Source organism: Furipterus horrens, unplaced genomic scaffold (genome assembly GCF_987537825.1).
Source record: "Furipterus horrens unplaced genomic scaffold, mFurHor1.1.pri manual_scaffold_13, whole genome shotgun sequence".
In the NCBI taxonomy this organism is placed as follows: domain Eukaryota; kingdom Metazoa; phylum Chordata; class Mammalia; order Chiroptera; family Furipteridae; genus Furipterus; species Furipterus horrens.
This window is the reverse complement of record NW_028327183.1, coordinates 43,826,214-43,844,202: the sequence shown is the minus strand read 5'-3', so window position 1 is coordinate 43,844,202 and position 17,989 is coordinate 43,826,214. Positions and strand designations below refer to the sequence as shown.

Sequence of the window (17,989 nt, the reverse complement as noted above, 5' to 3'; positions counted from 1 at the left end):
ACAAATCGCAAGGTAAAGGGGTAAATGCTTGTTGCGGAGCGCACGTGCGCAGTGCGGCTCTAGCCTGCCGCGGCAAAGGAGTTTAAGGGGCTCGAAGGCGGGGCAATGATCTCGCGCTTGCGCATTGTTCGCGGCGACGCTGGGTTCCTGTGTGTTGGTAGGGAATCGACTCCCGCGGCGCATGCGCAAAGCAGCGGCGGCGGAGGGATTTGATACCAGTTCCACCTCTTGCCCGTGTCGTGAGCCGTGGCCGCGCGGGCTCCTCAGCAGCGGCCTGGTGCGCGTGTTGGGCGGGTGACGAAGGAAGACGGACGCGAACGCCGCTGGAGTCAAGGCCAGAGCAAGAGTCCCTACTGCTGAGGGAGCGCCGCAGCCGCCGCGAGTCCCCGGACCGTCTCCAGGTCGAGGAGGGCGCCGCGCGGCGGGTGAGTGACTGAGGGGCCTTAACGGTTGCGGAGCTGCTACCGAGAAGCCCCTGCGATGGGCCCTCGTCCCTCCCCCATGGCTGGGTCCCCTCTTACGCCACCGCCACAGCACCTTTCTGCACCCCTTACCCAGGCTCCTTTGGGCACTTCGGTCCCCTTTACAGTCCTCCCGCGGTCCCTTACCCACAGGCCCTTGCGGTGTGTTGCCTTTTTTCTTCCCGGTCTGCGCGGCGTCCTAGACCCTTACCCATAATTCCTTTCGCCTTTGGGAGCCTTAGATCTATTACCCACAAGCCTCTGGCTTGAGGGTTTTCCTCATGATGACCCCCTCCGGTTGATCGGAGACTTCTGCGACCTTTGCCTTGTTCCCCAACGTATGGGACCACCAGCCGCCACCGCTCTAGACCTCCCTCGCCAGTTTGCTTAGTTTCCCCCGTTAGCCCCCAGGGAACATCTCAGCCTCGCAGCTACTTGCTCAGGATTCTTGAGACTTAACTGCTCAGAAACCTGTTTTCAGCCTAAGTTTCTTTTACAGGCCTTGCCCACCCTCACGCAGCTCTCTCCCAAGGACTTGCTTTCACATTCAGATTGACTACTTTTCTCTGTCATAGGATCCCTTTGCGCCCTTACAGAACCTGTATTAATACTGAGGCCTATTACTCTCTTTTCTTGGCAAGTGGAGGGATTGTAGGGGCCTGATCTCTACCGGCTTACCCTAACAGAAGGCCGGTTCGCTTTTGCTTTCAGACTTGGCAAGATGACTCAGTTCCTGCCGCCCAACCTTCTGGCCCTTTTTGCTCCCCGGGACCCTATTCCATACCTGCCTCCCCTGGAGAAACTGCCACATGAAAAACACCACAATCAACCTTACTGTGGTATTGCGCCCTACATCCGAGAGTTTGAGGTGAGTTCACTGAGCAGACTTGAGTGTTTTGGGTTCTGGGGGTTGGGGGCGGTGGTCCTGAATTTGGGAGTCTAGTCTCTGGCCATTCTCTAGCTTTGTGATTTAGGCAGGTGACTTATTCTTTCTGATTCTCAGTTTCCCTGCCTTAATGGGGTTGATAACATATCCCTTGTAGGGTTTTTGTGAAAGTTTAGTAACTAGTAGTTGAGTGGTTCTTGGCACACTCACTCCATTTATCAGCTTTGGACAAGTGGTGTAGCCTCTTAGTGCATTGGGTTTTGTTTTGCTTTTTCATTTTTAGCAAAGGGGTAACATTTTTCTCAGAGGGTTGATGGGGAATTAACTACAAAATGTATGTTACGTGAATTGGTAGTAGCAAATATCGACATTTGTTGTATTTACCATTTAAAAAAATTTTAATTTAACTTTAGAGAGGGGAAGGAAGGGAGAAAGAGGGAAACATCAATGTGTGGTTGCTTCTCACAGCCCCCCAGCTAAGGACCTGGCCCACAACCCAGGCACGTGCCCTGACTGGGAATCAAACCAGTGACCCTTTGGTTTGCAGGCTGGCACTCAATCCTCTGAGCCCCACCAGTCAGGGCTATATGTACCATTTTTGACATTAATAGGGTGATGTTCATAAAGGGTTAGCACTGTGTGATAGGTTGGTTGAGACCATGGGCTTGAGTATTTCATCTGACACGCAGCCAGATGTTGGAAGAGGAAAGTTCAGGCATGGAGGGGGAAAGGGAGCAGGAGATGGAGAAAGTCACAGAGTTTAAGTTAGTAGAGAGATGACAAAAGATTGGCTCTGTAGTAGGATTTGCCACCCTCAGTGAACCGGCACTTCGGGAATGTTATTAGCCAGTTAAACTAATTTAATGGCTACAGGCCAGTAGCACCCTTTGATGATGTGCTCCTGTGCTAGTTACTGTTTAATGAGCGGTTGGGTGAGACCTGCCCTGGCCCCCAGAGGGTGTCCAGTTATCTGCTTCTGAGCACTGCAGTGTCAGGCCTTTTGCCTCAGGCTTGGTCCAGATTGTGATCTATGATAAAGGAAAGATCCACTGCAGATTGATGCTGTTCATGAACACAAAATAATAATAATTTTTTAAAGTTTTATTTATTTTTAGAGAGAGGGGAAGGGAGAAAAACATCACTGTGTGGTTGCCTCTCGTGTGCCCCCATCTGGGGACCTGGCAGCCCAGGCTTGTGCCCTGACTGGGAATCAAACCTGTGAACCCTTTGGTTCGCAGACTGGCACTCAATCCACTGAGCCACACACGGGCAGAATTATTATTTCTTAGATCCTCTCCCGAGGATATGTTGGTCTTTTGAGAGAAAGAGTTCTACAGGTATAAAGACTCCCCTCAGATTGCTCTAAAGTTTCTGAATACCACTTACTCCTGTTTTCTGTGCTTGCCATAGACCAGTGACAATTCACTGGTCCGTGGGCCAGGCTTTGATTGGTGCCATTGCCCCACATCCACTGGTCTGGGACCTGTCCCTGTTTGCTTGCTTGCATGTGTGTGTGTGTGGGGGGGGGGGGGGGACTGCATGGCTGAGATGCTCGTTATTTTCTGAATTAGTGTCCCTTGCCATTTCCCCCAATCCCTCCCACCCTGTCACCTCTCTTCTTGTTCCCAGGACCCTCGAGATGCCCCTCCCCCAACACGAGCAGAAACTCGGGAGGAGCGTATGGAGAGGAAGGTATGTGATTTTTGCCTCCTGGCCCGATGTCTTTTTTGCCCCTTTCTCTGGGATGTTCCTTGATATCAGGGCACGTCTATCTCCATCTAATTGCTCACCTTTCTCCTGACAGAGACGGGAAAAGATTGAGCGGCGACAGCAGGAAGTGGAGACAGAGCTAAAAATGTGTAAGTCTCCTCCTCCCACATCTCTTCTCTTTCAAACCCTCTTGTGTTTCTCTCCTCCACGTCAACCCCAGGACTCTATTTTGGGAAAGCGGGGTTGTTAGTTCACTTTTTAGCCCCCGCTGTTTGTCAAGCACTGGTCCCTGGGGCTGCACACTGGAGGGGCTGCTAAGCGCAGCTGGGCCTCTCAGGCTAAGGCAGTGAGGTCCTGGCTAGAGAGGTAGTCCTGGCTCCACCTGAGCTCCCTGACCCTTGGGCTGGGGATGTGCCATCCCTTCCAGGTACTGGAATTAGGAGCATGGGCACTAGATAGTAGTCATTGACCAGCTTTCACAATCTTAGATGGCCCTTTGTTAGAGCCCGTTTGCCCTGCACCCTTCGAGGCTCTGGTGAAGCGCTTCGCTCCAGCCTCATTGCTGGGAGGGTCTTCTGGTTATGCAAATGTCTAACATCTGAGTACAGGGGCTTGTGGCTGAGAGCTCTCTGAGCCCAGACCCTCACTGCCCCGCCCCCCTGTCCTTTCTCTGAGGCCTCAGTGGCATCTCAGTCTCAGTGTCCAAACCGCCAGTCCACCAACCTGCTTGTCTTCGGACGTTCTCTTCCCTGGGACATGGCCATCCAGCTTTGCAGGGCATCCGTTGTTGCTCTCCAGTTTGTTTTTAACATTCCCTCTCCCTTCCCCAGGCTGTCATCAAGACCTATCTCTTAAGTATCACGAATCTGACTCTTTTTTTTCTCTCTGTCATTTCCTACCCAGGTGTCCTCTTGCTTGGACACAATAACAGTCTTTTTTACCTCTATTTCTGTTCCTGCCGTGTCCTGTGGGTCTTTTTAAAGTACAGCTCAGAGTGTACTGTTCTCTGCTAACAGTGTTCTTTTGCTCAACCTGAAGACCAGAGTTTCCTGCCTGTTATTCTAGGTCCATTGTGCACCTGCTCCTCACCGGGCTCCCCTCATCCTCCCGCCGCACTGGCCCCCTCTCATACCTCACCTTGGCCAGGTGGTCTCTTGTTGTTGGGCTTTTGCCCAGGCTGTTTCCCAGTGTCAGGGGTGCCTTGGTGCAGGCGTGACAGTTCAGCCGTCACTCCTCAAGCAAGCTTTTCTGACTTCCTTGCTCAGGTCGAGTCCCCTCATACACTGAAAGCTCTGTGTCCTGAGGCAGGGTGGTCACTTCAGTCTGCAGATGCATTTGCTGGTAAATATGCATCTCTGCACTGTCGCTTCACAGGTGCTCCGAGACGGCAGGGTTTGGATGGGATTTGCTCACCATTGTGTCCCAGCTCCTGTAGGACACGCACACAGAACTTTGGGCAGCAGTTAGCTTGGGAGTCTTTCAGGTCTGCTGCTAGGGCAGAGGCCTGCTGTGTGACCCATGTGAGTTTTAATCCTACCTCTGCCACTTCCCAGCTGTGTGACCTTGGATAAGTCACTTCTCACCTTGGAAATTGTTTCCACGCTTTAAACATGGGATCGTGGCATGTTAAAGGACACTATGAGACTGCAATTAGCTAAATTCAGAATATGGGAAACAGTATAGGACAAACTTGTTATCTACTTTCTTTAACAAATAAATGACAAGAAAAGTGGGGGAGACATGGAGTAGCCAGGTGGATTAAAGAGTAAAAGACACAATAACGAAATGATAAGTGTGGAGCTTCTTTGGGTCCTGATTTAAATGAGCCAACTATAAAAATGAGTTTTGAGCCCTGGCTGGTGTGGTTCAGTGGATTGAGTGCCGGCCTGAGAACCAGAAGGTCGCTGGTTTAGTTCCTGGTCAGGGCACAGGCCTGGGTTGCAGGCCAGGTCCCCAGTTGGGGGTGCGTGAGAGGCAACCACACATTGATGTTTCTTTCCTTCTCTTCATCCCATCCCGTCTCTCTAAAACTAAATAAAACTTTAAAATATTCTGGTGGGGTCAGGGTAGAGCTGAAATAAGTGTGGCTCTGTGGTGCTATTGGAAGCTAGTTCAGAGGGGTTTGTTAGGCCGTGCTCTATCCCCTCAACTGTTCGAACTCCTCCATATAGAAAAGAGAAGAATAGGTCAAGTGCAGTAGGGTTTCTCTGCCCCTAAGAATGGCCCCAACTACAGAAGCTTGCTGTGGCTCATCATGTGAGGGGACCTTGCTGAGCATTTTATGTACGTCATGATACTGATTTCTTACAGCTTCCAAGGGCAGCAGGGGTTATTACTGCTACTTTTAAAATGAAGGAAATGGAGGCCGGTCAAGGCCAAGTGTGCTTACCAAGAGGTAGAGTTCTGAGCTGCTTTCTCTGCCTTCTGAAAGTCTAATGAGGTTTCCCTTCTCCATAGTCCAGTCCTTTGAGCCCCTGCTCAGGGCTGCTACCTAGATAATCCTTATCCCCAAGGATTTCCCAAGGCGCAGGTTGCCAACAGATGGGAGTTCACTGGGTGGGTGGGTGCGTGCATGCGTGCGTGCAGACTAGTGACCTGTTGGCACCTTTGCCGCCTTCTTTTACTGAAGTGTTCTTTCTTCGTTAACGGGGGTGCTGTTGGCTCAGCTGCACTAGCTTTTACCTTTCGTCATCCTCGGGGCCCCTAGGGTAAGCTAGAATTATACTCCTGCAGTGTGCCTGGGGTGGTTCCCCCTTCCTGCTGCCCATCAGGAAGCTCAGCTCTGCTGTTGGCCTTCATCTGCTCTCCAGGCAGCGATCCGTGGTCCCATCGAAGTGTTCCTGCCACACTTGTTAGACCGCCTACTGCCTGGTGTTGGCAAGGTGTATTTCCTGTCGCTGCTGTAACACCTTCACCGGGGTCACATGTTGTCATCTTCGGCTTTCGTGACCTTCCCATTAAAGCTTCTCATCTCTCTGTTATCATGTGGTAGATCTACAATAGATGGTTTCCTTATTTTCCTTGTTTAAATCAGCCTCCTCCGTTAGTGTTATGAGCTGCAAGAGTGTAGGGAGCTTTTTTGTCTTGATCGCTGTAGAATCCTTGAACCTAGGACACATACAAGTGCTTAACAAATAAATGTTGGATGAGTGGGTGAGAACAACCAACTGCAGATTGAGATACCTGGGCACAGAAAGTCACAGCCCAGAGGGTGGGGTTTGGTGAGGAACCTAAGGGGGCAGGTGCAGAGACTGAGTTGTACCATCAGTTTCCAAGTAGTTAGTCTGTTCAATTTGGGGTCAGTCTTCCACATTTTAAGAAATTCCCTAAAACTTCTGGCAAAGACGGAGGTCTAGACAGACATGCTGCGTCTCCCTCCACAACTAAGAAGGAATACAACTACCTCCAAACTAGAGACAACCAGAAGTTCCAGAAAATCGAGCTTCATGGAAGCCCAGCAAATAAAGATATAAAGAAGAAATACTCATCCAGACAGGCAGGAGGGGCGGAGCCAGGGCGGAGAGGATACGCTGTGGTGGCAGCAGCGGCAGCAGCAGTGGCTGGCAGAAAGCACAGTACAGGTTTTAAAAAGTCGGGAGGGACACCTGGGGAGCGCTACCAGCACCAGACCACACAGCTCACGGTCCCAGTGCTGGAGAAAATAAAACTTCATTGCTTCTGACTGTGCAGACCAGTGGGGGTTGGGGCGGAGGCAGAAACTGCCAGTCTCTCAGCAGAGTCCGCTTGTTTAAAGGGCCCCCAGGGTCCTAGAATGTCCACAGACCCACCCACTCTGGGAACTATAGCCAGGACAACAGCTAGAGAGGTGCCAATCCCATATGGAAGTGGGAAAAGTGCCTGGAAAGGGGGCAAGTGCTGAGCAAACGCCATTGTTTCTCTTGGACCTCTCCCCAACACGCACCACCACAACATGGTGAAATGGGTCACCCTGTACTGATGAACATCTAAAGATCTGCTCCTTACAACGTAACAGGTGCAACAGCTCTACCTAAGACACGGAGACAAACAGAGGAGCCTGTCAAGGTGGAACGGATCAAGGTTCCAGTGGTAGAACTATAAGCAATTAGGAGATAGCCAACCTAACAGACACAGAGTTCAAAACACTGGTGATAAAAATGTTCCAGTACAGCAAACATATAAGGGAAGAAGTGAAGGCTATGCTAAATGAAACAAAGGAAAATCCACACAAAACCAATGGTGAAGGGAAAGAAACAGGTTCAAATCAATGATTTGGAACGTAAAGAAGAGAGAAACAGTCAACCAGTGCAGAATGAGGAAACAAGAATTGAAAAAAATGAGTAGAGGCTTAGGAACCTCTGGGACAACTTTGAACATGCCAACATCCAAATCATAGGGGTTCCAGAAGAAGAGCAAGAAATTGAAAGCTTGTGAAGAAATAACAGGAAAACATCCCAATTTTGTGAGGGAAATAGATGTACAAGTCCAGGAAGCACAGAGAGTCCCAAACAAGCTGGACCCAGAAAGGACCACACCAAGACACATGATTAAAATGCCAAAGGTTCAGGATAAAGAGAGAATCTTAAAAGCAGCAAGAGAAAAGCAGAGAGTTACCTACAAAGGGGTGCCTATAAGACTATCAGCCGTTTTCTCAAAAGAGACTTTGCAGGCAAGAAGGGACTGGCAAGAAGGATTCAATGTGATGAAAAGCAAGGACCTACAACCAAGATTATCTGGCAAAGCTATCATTTAGAACGGAAGGGCGGATGAAGTGCTTCCCAGACAAGGTGAAGCTAAAGGTGTTCATCATCACCAAGCCATTATTATAGGAAATGTCAAAGGAACTTAAGAAAAAGAAGATCAAAATTATGAACACTAAAATGACAACAAACTCACAACTATCAACAACTGAATCTAAAAAATGAAAAGAAAATCCAACTAAGCAAAGCAGAATAGGAACAGAATCAGAGGTATGGGGATCATTTGGAGGGTTATCAGCTGGGAGGGGTGAGGGGGAGAAATGAGGAAATGGTGCCGGGACTAAGAAGCATAATCAGTTGGTACAAAATAGGGGGGAATTAAGAATAATATAGGAAAGGGTGAAACCCATGGACATGAACTAAGGGGGGGTGGGATTGCTGGAGGAAAAGGGGGTACTGGGCAGAGGGGAGCAAAGGGAAAAATGGGGACTACTTGTAACAACATAATCAATAAAATATACTTAGAAAAATACTCCCTAAAGTCATCTGGAATTTAGTTTTTGTTTGCAGCCAAACTCTCTCATAGGAAACAAGTCTTTGGCTATTACGCTGGCTTCTTGCAAACACAGCCCCCCCCCCCCCCCTCCATTACCTTCCTGAGAAGCTAGTGCCCCGGGGTTCAGCACAGGGCCTGCTGGTTGGAGTGCTTGGGTTGCAAAGTCAGCCTGCTCCTCGTGCACTTCCCCCCTCCATGCTTCGGGGATTTTTTGTTTCCATTTGCAAAATGATAATAAATCTCAACATCTAGCACAGTGTCCCATACGGTGTGTTCAATATTAACATTATTCCTCTTCATAGTCTCCCAAAATATGGCAAGTGCCCTGTATTGTAGAAGGACTGCCTTCTCTGCACAATGGCAGGGTGCCTTTGGGGCCTTGGCAGGAGTTAAGGGCCATTGTGTGTACTGGGGCCGCCATACTTGGTAAAAAGGACTTCTTCCCAGGCTTGATCCATCAGAATCCCCTATGCACTTGGCTTTAGAATAGATTCTAGCTCTTTTCTGTCGAACTGGTTATTCCTCAGTGGCCCTGCGGTAGTAACGCTGGGAGTGAAAATATGATCAGCCTTGTGTGAGCTCCAGTGGCAGCAGCCTGGGGTTCTTCCCCGGAGGTCACAGGGCTTTGGGAAGAAAGCAGGGCTTGAACTGCTCAGCTCCCACTCCTGGATCTCGGGTTTCCCTGTGGGTTGCAGTTTTGGGCTGTGCCAGTGGGTGGCAGTGTGGCCCCACCAGTGAGGGATGAAGCTGGGCCCGTCCTGGATCAGGCTGCCTCTTCAGAGGTGTGCAATCAAGTTTGGTTACTCACCGCTGGGAGGGACAGGGCCTTCGGATAAGTAGGTCTGAAATGGCAGGCCAGCACCCATCCCGTCAGCTTGACGTCAGCCTCAGTCAACCACTTGGGTAAAGGCTGCTGTGCTTCAGGGAAACCAGCACTCAGGGACATGCCACAGCCTCCTGGGCACCAACTGTTCTTCCTTGGAGTGGGGCTCTGCTCTGTCTGTCTTGCTACCTGAGACTGTTGATACCTTCTACTTACAGACTCTCTCCTTCCTGCACAGGGGACCCTCACAATGATCCCAATGCTCAGGGTGATGCCTTCAAGACTCTCTTTGTGGCTAGAGTGGTGAGTCCCAAGTCCTGGAGCCCCAGAGGAGTCTGGCGCTGAGCTGCTGAGAGCTTGGGTGTGGGACAGGACCAGAGGCTGGGGCCGAGGAGCGTTCTGGGGGCTCAGCTTTGAGACAGCTCATTTCTCCTCCGTAACCCCGTATCTCTCTCCTTGTAGAACTACGATACGACAGAATCCAAGCTCCGGAGAGAGTTTGAAGTGTATGGACCCATCAAAAGAGTGAGTGGGCTGGGGCAGGGGTGCTTGAATTGGGGAACGTGGAGCGGGGGGAAGGGGAGCTCCCAGCCCTGAGGATGCAGTGCCTCATTCCGTGTGGCTGACTGTGGAGCAGAAGAAAATTTAAGAAGTGATGACTGCTTGTTGCTTTAGAGCAGAGGTGGGCAAACTGCAAACTTACCGTTTATAAACAGTGTCTTATTGGTATCCAGCCAGGCCCATTGGTTTACTGTCATCGGTGGCTGCTGTGGCTGTAAGCAGAGTTCTCAGAGCTGGAAGTATCTGCTCTCTGGGCCTTTATAGAAAGCGTATGCTGACTCCTGATTCAGAGCAAGGCTTTGTATTTGACATGCAGTCATTTAATTTGAGTCACTTGAGTACCCTGGGCAATAGTGAGGGCTTGAGGACGTTGGCACATAACTGCTGAGTGCGGCACCAGCACAGCCCCAGTCACTCTGGGCTCTTGAAGGACAGAGACAGGGTGTGAGGCCTCTGCTGCGGGCCTCATCCGACCCAGGGCCTACCACGTGGGCGGTGGGGTTGACGGGGTGAGAGTGCCCTGGGCCGGGGCTAACCCCCTGCGCCCACCCTGCAGATACACATGGTCTACAGTAAGCGGTCGGGAAAGCCCCGCGGCTACGCCTTCATCGAGTACGAACATGAGCGAGACATGCACTGTAAGTACCTCCCGCCTGAGCCTGGCCCTCTGACCCTCTCTCTGCTGCCCCTGCCCCTTCCCGTTGTCTGTCCCTACCTCCCATCCCGCCAGACCTAACGTTAGCGATGTCTCTTCTCCTCCTCCCTCTGTTTCTGATATATCTTTTTTTTTTTTATATATATATATACGTGTTTTTTAAAAAACAAAAACCAAAATTCCCCACAACGTGTGTGTGTGTGTGTGTGAACCCGGGGAGGTAAGTGTCACACGTTGAACCTCAGGGGCAAGGAGGGAACAGGGTGGGGGCTGGGGTGGGCTGGAGATGGGGTGAGGGGTCAGATTTTTGGGGAGCTCTCCCCATTTCCCCCACTGGAGTTGGGGGCAGCCAGGTTGGAATGAGGCCTGGCCTTTGAACCAGCCTCCTCTTCCCTCCAGCAGAGCTGGGGCTGGGCCACCCGACCCTTCGCCTCCCCACCCCTGGTCCCCCACCCTGTTTCTCAGCAGGCAGTGGGCTGGTAGGCGTGTTCAGCGCCTCTCCCCACAACTACAAAGCCCCCTTTAAGGCTGCGGCGGCGTCACATGGGCAGGGATGGGCGGGTGGGGGCGGGCTGGCTGCGGCGTGTCCAGGGGCCGCCGTATTAATTGACTGTTCTTATTGTCACTGCAGCCACCACGCAGCTGGCTTGCAGCTGATGCTTACGCTCCCCTTACAACACCTCAGTGTATGGTTGGTATAAGGGTTTGTATCATGGGTAAGATCACTCAGCACCGCACACCAGCCCAGCTTAGCCAGGCAGCTCAGGAGCAGTGAGGTGTCCCTTCTCCCAACCCCAGACACCCCTTCATTCTCCCCGCACCCAGAACCTTTTCCTTGTTTGGGTGCCCTTTGTCCCTCCTGACCCATATGTTCTCCGATAATCTTGCTGAGCCCAGGAGAGGAAGGATGAACCCTGATGGGAAAGACAGCTGGTCTCTCCAATTGGGTTCCATCCAACCGCCGACTGACCTGGCTTTATGACCTTAGTGGCAAGGTGGCAGCAATACTGAGGAGGGGGTACGTGAGGGCCAGGGCTCCTTGTGGAACCCTTCACCCCTTTGCTCCCTATCCCCATGCCTTCTGCGGGGCTGTCATTGTGGCCCTGGAAAATCATTTGAATTGCTAGATTTGGGGTGCTCTGCCCCATTTCTGTCTTCCTTATGGTTGAGGCCTCTCAAGGGGCTGTGGTGCCCAGCCACTCTTCCGGAGTGCGTGGCATTAGGGATTAGGGCTTGGGAGGGACCAAGTGACAGGTTGCGAACAGCTAAAGGTGTTGTAGGTTTTACTTCAGACCCTTCCACTCTCTAGAGATCTAAGAGAGGGAGAGAGAGAGAGAGAGAGAAGCCTAGAAGTACACACGTTACATGTTTTCCTTGCTGTTAATCCGGGGTTGGGCCTTTGTGGGGTTTGGGATACTGAACCAGAGCAGGGTTCCTTTGCTTGACTGTTCCCAGTCCATAAAATTCCCTCCCTGACTACCTGCCCTCCTCTGGGTTCAGGGGCCAAGTGGCCCCTCCTCAGGTCATGGGCAGCACTCCATCTCCTGGACCCCCGAGGCTGTCCCTTTGTGTGCCAGACTTTGGGCTGAAGCAGGTGGGGGGAGGGAGTGTGGAGTTGGAGGTGGAAGAGGCACCCCTTGTGCTGAGGGGCGGGGCGTGTGCCTCGTCTAGCAGGGGCTTCACAGGGAAAAGGCGATGGCGGACAGGTTTGCTGAGGCCGCCCCAGCCTTCTGGGTAAATTGAAGCAAGATGGGCCCAGGGCTTTTCAGCTCCCAGGCATGATGTTTAATCCTGTGCCCCTCTCTTTCAAGGCCTCTGTGAGGTTTTTTTGGGGTCCACCACTTCCCTCTGCCTGTCTCCAGGTGGTACAGGAGATGTGGTTCTCCCTCTCCGTGATTCCCTAGAACCCCCCCGTTACCCTGCCCTGTAGCTTTAGCTCCCCCCATGGTGATGGGTGGGGGGTTGATGCGCGTGCTCAGGTAAGCTTGGGGGCTCCAGGTAAGCGGTCCCGTGTCCCCCCCCGGGAAGCCCGCCTCCTCGCCAGGCCCCCAGGAGTTGCCGAGCCCCCCCCATCCCGCTCGGTTTGGACACCCGCAAGGCCGGCATCGGTAAATGGCACCTTTTTCTCTTCCTCTGGTTGTTATTTGGGGGGGAGCGGGCTGGGGCGGGGCAGGGTATTGTGGTTGGTCGAGGACAACCCCCTAGGCCAGGGCTGGGGGTGGGAAACGGACTCTTTTGGCCTCCCCCCCCAGCCCCGCTGTAAGACAGGCTAGGGGACTGGGCCTGCCCTTCTCTGCGCCCTGTCCAGGAGCAGGGCCACGCCTCCCCGCAGCTCCCCCTCCACTCCCCATCCTTCCGAGAGGCTCGGGCTGGGGCTGGCCGCCCAGCGTGTGTTGAGCTGGGGGTGTGGAGGGTGAGATGGGGCGGAGCCTGGGTTGGGTGGCAGTCGGTCGTCTCAGGTAAGGCAGGAGGTTTCAGCAGCACCGCACGTCTCCCTGCCTCCCTCCACGTGCCCTCCTCCGCCTGTTGTGGGGGCCGCTGCAGGCCCCCTGGGAGCTCTGTAACCTGCCCTTCCGCTCCCTGCCATCTAGAGATTTCTCCCATCCCTTCTGGTTCATTTTCTGTTCTGATGTCTGTTCCCTCCTTACTCACCCCCACACACACAAAAATAAAACAAAAACAGAAAAAATCGGTGTGAGCTGGGGTGCGGAGCTGCCCAGCTGGGCCTCCTCCCCAGCGTGACGTGCTGGGGTGCATGCCTGGGGTTGTGGAGGAGCCTCCACCACAGCAGCCCATCCTTCAGTTAACCTCCAGTTTCTTTGCAGCAACTTTGGCCACCTTGGCGGGAGGGGGCTGCTCTGTCGTTTGGGAGTAGGAAGGGCCTGGGAGCCCAGGGGAGGGCAGTTGGGTGTGGTCTTGCCCCCCCAGTGGTGATTGGGGGGTGATCAGGAGGCAAGTGCTGAGATGGAGCAGGCCCCTCCCTGGTTGGGGAGAGGGGTGGTCGGGCTGCCATTGCCTGGCTGTCTGGTGGGCGTGTGTGTGCAAGTGCGAGTGCCTGATGGACGGTTGGGCATGGGGTGGGGATGCTGCCGAGCTGGGCCCTGTCCTGACTAGAGGACCCTTTGGGGATTCCTCCCCTCCCCCTCCCCACATCTGTTGCAGCCGCTTACAAGCACGCAGATGGCAAGAAGATTGATGGCAGGAGAGTCCTTGTGGATGTGGAGAGGGGCCGGACTGTGAAGGGCTGGAGGCCCCGGCGGCTAGGTGAGCACATCCTGCCCGCACTGGGCTCTGGGTGTCCTGTGCTGGGTGGCTTCGTTCTCACCTCGTTCTTCTGCACCCACTCACTTCTGCCTTCTGTCTCTTCCTTTCACTGCCCTGCGGCTGCTCACATGTTCCTCCGTCTCTCTGACTCATCTTCTTTTCATCACCATCCTGTGGCTGGAGTCTGTCCTCTCATTCTGGATGACAGAGTAGAAACATGAACAGTGGCCTGCAGAGGCCAGTCTGGAACCAAATGCCAGCTTGCTCTTCACTAGCTGGTGACTTTCCCTTCCTTTCTCAATTTCCTCATCCTGGGAAGTGGGAATAATCTCAGAGTTCACTGAGCGCAGCATCAGACGCCCAGGTTTGCAAGTGGCATATGGTGGGCCTTGTAAATGTCACCATCTTATTCACTTACTGTCTGCTCTTCCGTACATATCCGTTCATTCATTGATTCAGCAAACAGCTGTTTGATCACCAGCTGTGTACAAAGCTTCTCTAGTCAAGCACAAGACATATGTAGACAGCTTCTGCCCTCAGAGCCTCCTACATTCAGTCCCCTCACTGTAACTGTCATTCACTGTATCAGCCAAGGTCAGTTTGTTTGCGAGTATCAGAAGTACATTTGAGCTTCCTAAGGTATAAAGGGGCCTTGTCAGTAGAGAATCCTAAGTATCTTTTGGAGCCCAGAGATGTGTGGTGCCAGTGGCCCTGGGGAGGCCCTGGCAGCCAGGCCCTAAGCTGTCGAGAGCTGTCTCTGGCATCTGTGCAGACTCGTCTTCTCTGTGCCCCACCACCACCAACAACAACCTAGCGTGCTGGTCCCCCACTCCCTGCTTTACACCCCGTCCTGCAAGAGTCTGCATGCTTTGCAGTGAGTGTATCGGATTGGCTCAGCCCTGGGCCTGGGCCTGCAGCTGAGGCCCTGCCATCCAAGCGTGTCTGTTCAGGACTGACTGCTGTGAGGGTGAGGAACAGCGCTCAGAGAAGATGGCCTTCCCTGGGCAGGCACCCCAGTGGGTCCAGTGCCCTCTGCTTTTATTCTTGCCTCCCAGCCTGCTGCTGTCAGTCTCTACTGGCCTGTGCTGCGTAGGCCCCACACTCATCTGCTGAGTCTCTGAACTTGATAGACAGGCTCTTACGTGCTGTCTGGTTTCTCTGGGTGTCGTGGGTCCTTCAGGGTCTGCTGTTTTCTTTTGTGGTGGAATCCTGGAATCCCAGGATCTTTTAGCTTGTTTGGTATTCAGACTGATGCTGATACCCCATATGTCCTGACTCACTGTACATGTAAACACGCATACAATCCAAACAAGTTTTATGAAACTATCTTTTCTATGGGCAGTGCACACTAGTACTTTATACCGTACTTTTTGTGTGTGTGGATTTTTACATATACTGGTTACAACTTATCAAATTGCTAATTGAACAAGACCTGAAAATTTAAAAAACACCAACACTATCCTGTTGTACCCCATACCTGTAACATACCAGGTGCCAGTCCGTTGCTGTCTCTATTTGAATATCTCTGACAGCCAAGCAGCCTCTTCCCTTTTTTCACCCTCGCTGCTAAGGCATTCTCTTCTCGAGCTCCAGTGGCCTCACTGAAACATCCTTCTCAGCTGTGAGGCACGAAAGGGGGTATGGAGTCAGCTGCGAGTCCCGGCTCCGCACCTTCCTTGCCTTGTCGCCATGGGCAAGTGGCTTTATCTTGGTTTGTTTCCCCACCTGAAGAACAGGACTACCCGCTGCCCCTCGGGGTTCAGTCCGTCAGTTGACGACTGCACATGCACCCTGTGTCCTGGATGCTGTGCCCGTGCTGGTTACAGCGAGCAAAGCCAGGCACAGCCCCGGCTCGCACGGTGCGTTGCGGGGCTGCCAGGAGGGGCAGGTCTTAATCAGCTCACACACGTACATGTAAAGTTTGAAACTGCATTCGAAGTTCAGAGAAGGAAGTGTATGTGGTCTATAAGTATATAGTAGAGAATGCCTTAATCTGGTAGGTCAGGGATGGACGTATTGTTTGGGCTAATGTGTGACAGGTGAGTAGGGGTCAATGAGACAAGAGGAGACTTAAGGGAAAGAGGTGTGTGAGCCCCAAAACGGGGGCACGAAGGGGAGGGAGAGTATGAGGAAACTGAAAACAATGCCTTGAACATGAAGAGTTGGGGCCCTTGCTTTGGAAGCTGGGTAGGGGCCAGCTCTTGCAGGTGTTGGTGACCACATGACAAAGAGTTGGGACTGTCTGCAGTGGGGAGCCATTGAAGGCTTTAAGGCAGATCACGTTTTCAATTAGGTAGATTGCTGTGGCTTCAGCTGTGGACGGGAATGGGGGTGACTTGAAGGGAGCTTTGTGTGGAGGTAGTGTGCAGTACGTACTGGTTAAGAACATGAATATGGGCCCTGGCTGGTGTGGCTCCGTGGGTTGAGCGCTGGCCCACTACCCGAAAGGTCGCTGGTTCAATTCCCAGTCAGGGCATGTGCCTGGGTTGCAGGCCAGGTCCCCAGTTGGGGGCATGTGAGAGGAAACCACACATTGCTGTTTCTCTCCCTCTTTCTCCCTCCCTTCCCCTCTAAAAATAAATAAATGAAAGAACATGAGCTTGGGAGCCTAATTACACGTGTTTCCTGGCTAGCACTTTGTGGAAGTAACTAATCTCTGTAAAGTATGATGTCACGTTAAGAGAGGGCTGGCATAATGTTCTCACAGTACTTGGCCCCTTAGACACCAGCAGGGACGATGTCCTTCCTTTTGCTCTTCGATGCTTCCCCTTTCCCGCCCTTCATCCCTGCGCAGGGTGACCCTTTGTTCTTCTGCCCCACCTCCAGGAGGTGGCCTCGGTGGTACCAGGAGAGGTGGGGCTGATGTGAATATCCGGCATTCTGGCCGGGATGATACCTCCCGCTATGATGAGAGGTAAGATTGGGCAGTGGTTTCCTGGGAAGGGGTGGTCACGTGGGGGAGCCCAGGCACACACCTCTTCCTTCCTCATCCAGGCCGGGCCCCTCCCCGCTTCCCCACAGGGACCGGGACCGGGAGCGGGAGCGGGAGCGCAGGGAGAGAAGCCGCGAGCGAGACAAGGAGCGAGAACGGCGACGCTCCCGCTCTCGGGACCGGCGGCGGCGCTCCCGGAGTCGCGACAAGGATGAGCGGCGGCGCTCCAGGGAACGTAGCAAGGACAAGGACCGGGAACGGAAGCGGCGGAGCAGCCGAAGCCGTGAGCGTGCACGACGGGAGCGGGAGCGCAAGGAGGAGCTGCGTGGTGGTGGAGGTGGTGGCGACATGGCAGAGCCTTCCGAGGCTGGTGATGCCCCTCCTGACGATGGGCCTCCTGGGGAGCTGGGTCCAGATGGCCCTGATGGTCCAGAGGAGAAGGGCCGGGATCGTGACCGGGAACGACGTCGGAGCCACCGCAGTGAGCGGGATCGGCGCCGGGACCGAGACCGAGACCGGGATCGCGAGCACAAGCGGGGGGAGCGGGGCGGTGAACGAGGCAGGGATGAGGCGCGAGGTGGGGGTGGGGGTGGCCAGGACAACGGGCTGGAGGGTCTGGGCAATGACAGCCGAGACATGTACATGGAGTCTGAGGGAGGCGACGGGTATCTTGCTCCAGAGAACGGGTATTTGATGGAGGCTGCACCAGAGTGAAGAGGCCTCTCACCTGTGTGGACGTGTTCCTACCCACCCCGTTGCTGTCAGCCTCTTCCCCCCAATCTTGGTCACCACCTAGGTCTGCCAGCCAAGCGTAGAAGTTTCCTTATTTGTTCTGGTTCCTTGGATATAAAAATAAAATTAATTTCCTGTTAATGGCACCTTGGTTTTTTCACTGCTCTCAATGGCTTCCCTAGAAGGTTGTCTTCTGACTTGTCAACCCTGCTTTGGTTTATGTACCAGGGCGTGCCTACTTGAGTTTTATGACCTAAGGCTAGGGACCCTCAGTACACCAGAGCCGTTTAAAATGGGATTAAGGAGAACTCTGTGAAGAGTCTTACTCCCTGTGTGGTCCTCCCACTCCCTTTTTATTAACCTGTTCCACACATAACCTTAACTTGTGGGTGCTTCATACCCCTAGTGTGTTGGAGGCGGGGAGCAGGTGGGCTCTGGGCATTTGATTGCTCAGTGGAAGCTGCAAATTTGAAAGTGTGAAGGGGAAGCTGTCTGAATTGGAGAGCGGGAAAAGGGTGAATAAATGAAACAAGAACAAGATACAAGGATGAGAACATTGGGTGGAGCTGAGATCCACACAGGGCCAGGATGGAAAACGGCTTACAGTTCATGGTGGCAAGTTCACTGTTCGGTTACTTGCTACTTCCTAATGACAGAGTAATAACAGACAAGAGGTTCCATCAGCAGCTGAGACTTCAGACTTGATGAAGGATTAAGATGATAGAACGCT

The 17,989-nt window shown here is 53.0% G+C and overlaps 1 protein-coding gene across 1 annotated transcript; it reads left to right on the top strand.

Annotated features, from left to right (window-relative positions):
- The first annotated feature begins 180 nt into the window (after positions 1–180).
- SNRNP70 (small nuclear ribonucleoprotein U1 subunit 70) lies at positions 181–17,357 on the top strand. The gene is made up of 10 exons (XM_090259331.1): positions 181–425; positions 1,173–1,329; positions 2,977–3,039; positions 3,152–3,206; positions 9,354–9,418; positions 9,578–9,640; positions 10,233–10,314; positions 13,494–13,595; positions 16,422–16,509; positions 16,590–17,357. The coding sequence occupies exons 2-10, from the start codon at positions 1,183–1,185 to the stop codon at positions 17,239–17,241; spliced, it is 1,317 nt and encodes a 438-aa protein (XP_090115457.1). The 5' UTR covers positions 181–425; positions 1,173–1,182; the 3' UTR covers positions 17,242–17,357.
- Positions 17,358–17,989: the final 632 nt, after the last annotated feature.

Bases quoted from the DNA above. Each gene is read 5' to 3' on its own strand.
- SNRNP70 (XM_090259331.1), top strand. From the start codon at position 1,183: ATGACTCAGTTCCTGCCGCCCAACCTTCTGGCCCTTTTTGCTCCCCGG. The intron at 10,315-13,493 runs GTAAGTACCTCC...CATCTGTTGCAG, and splicing joins ACATGAGCGAGACATGCACT to CCGCTTACAAGCACGCAGAT. The intron at 13,596-16,421 runs GTGAGCACATCC...CCCCACCTCCAG, and splicing joins CTGGAGGCCCCGGCGGCTAG to GAGGTGGCCTCGGTGGTACC.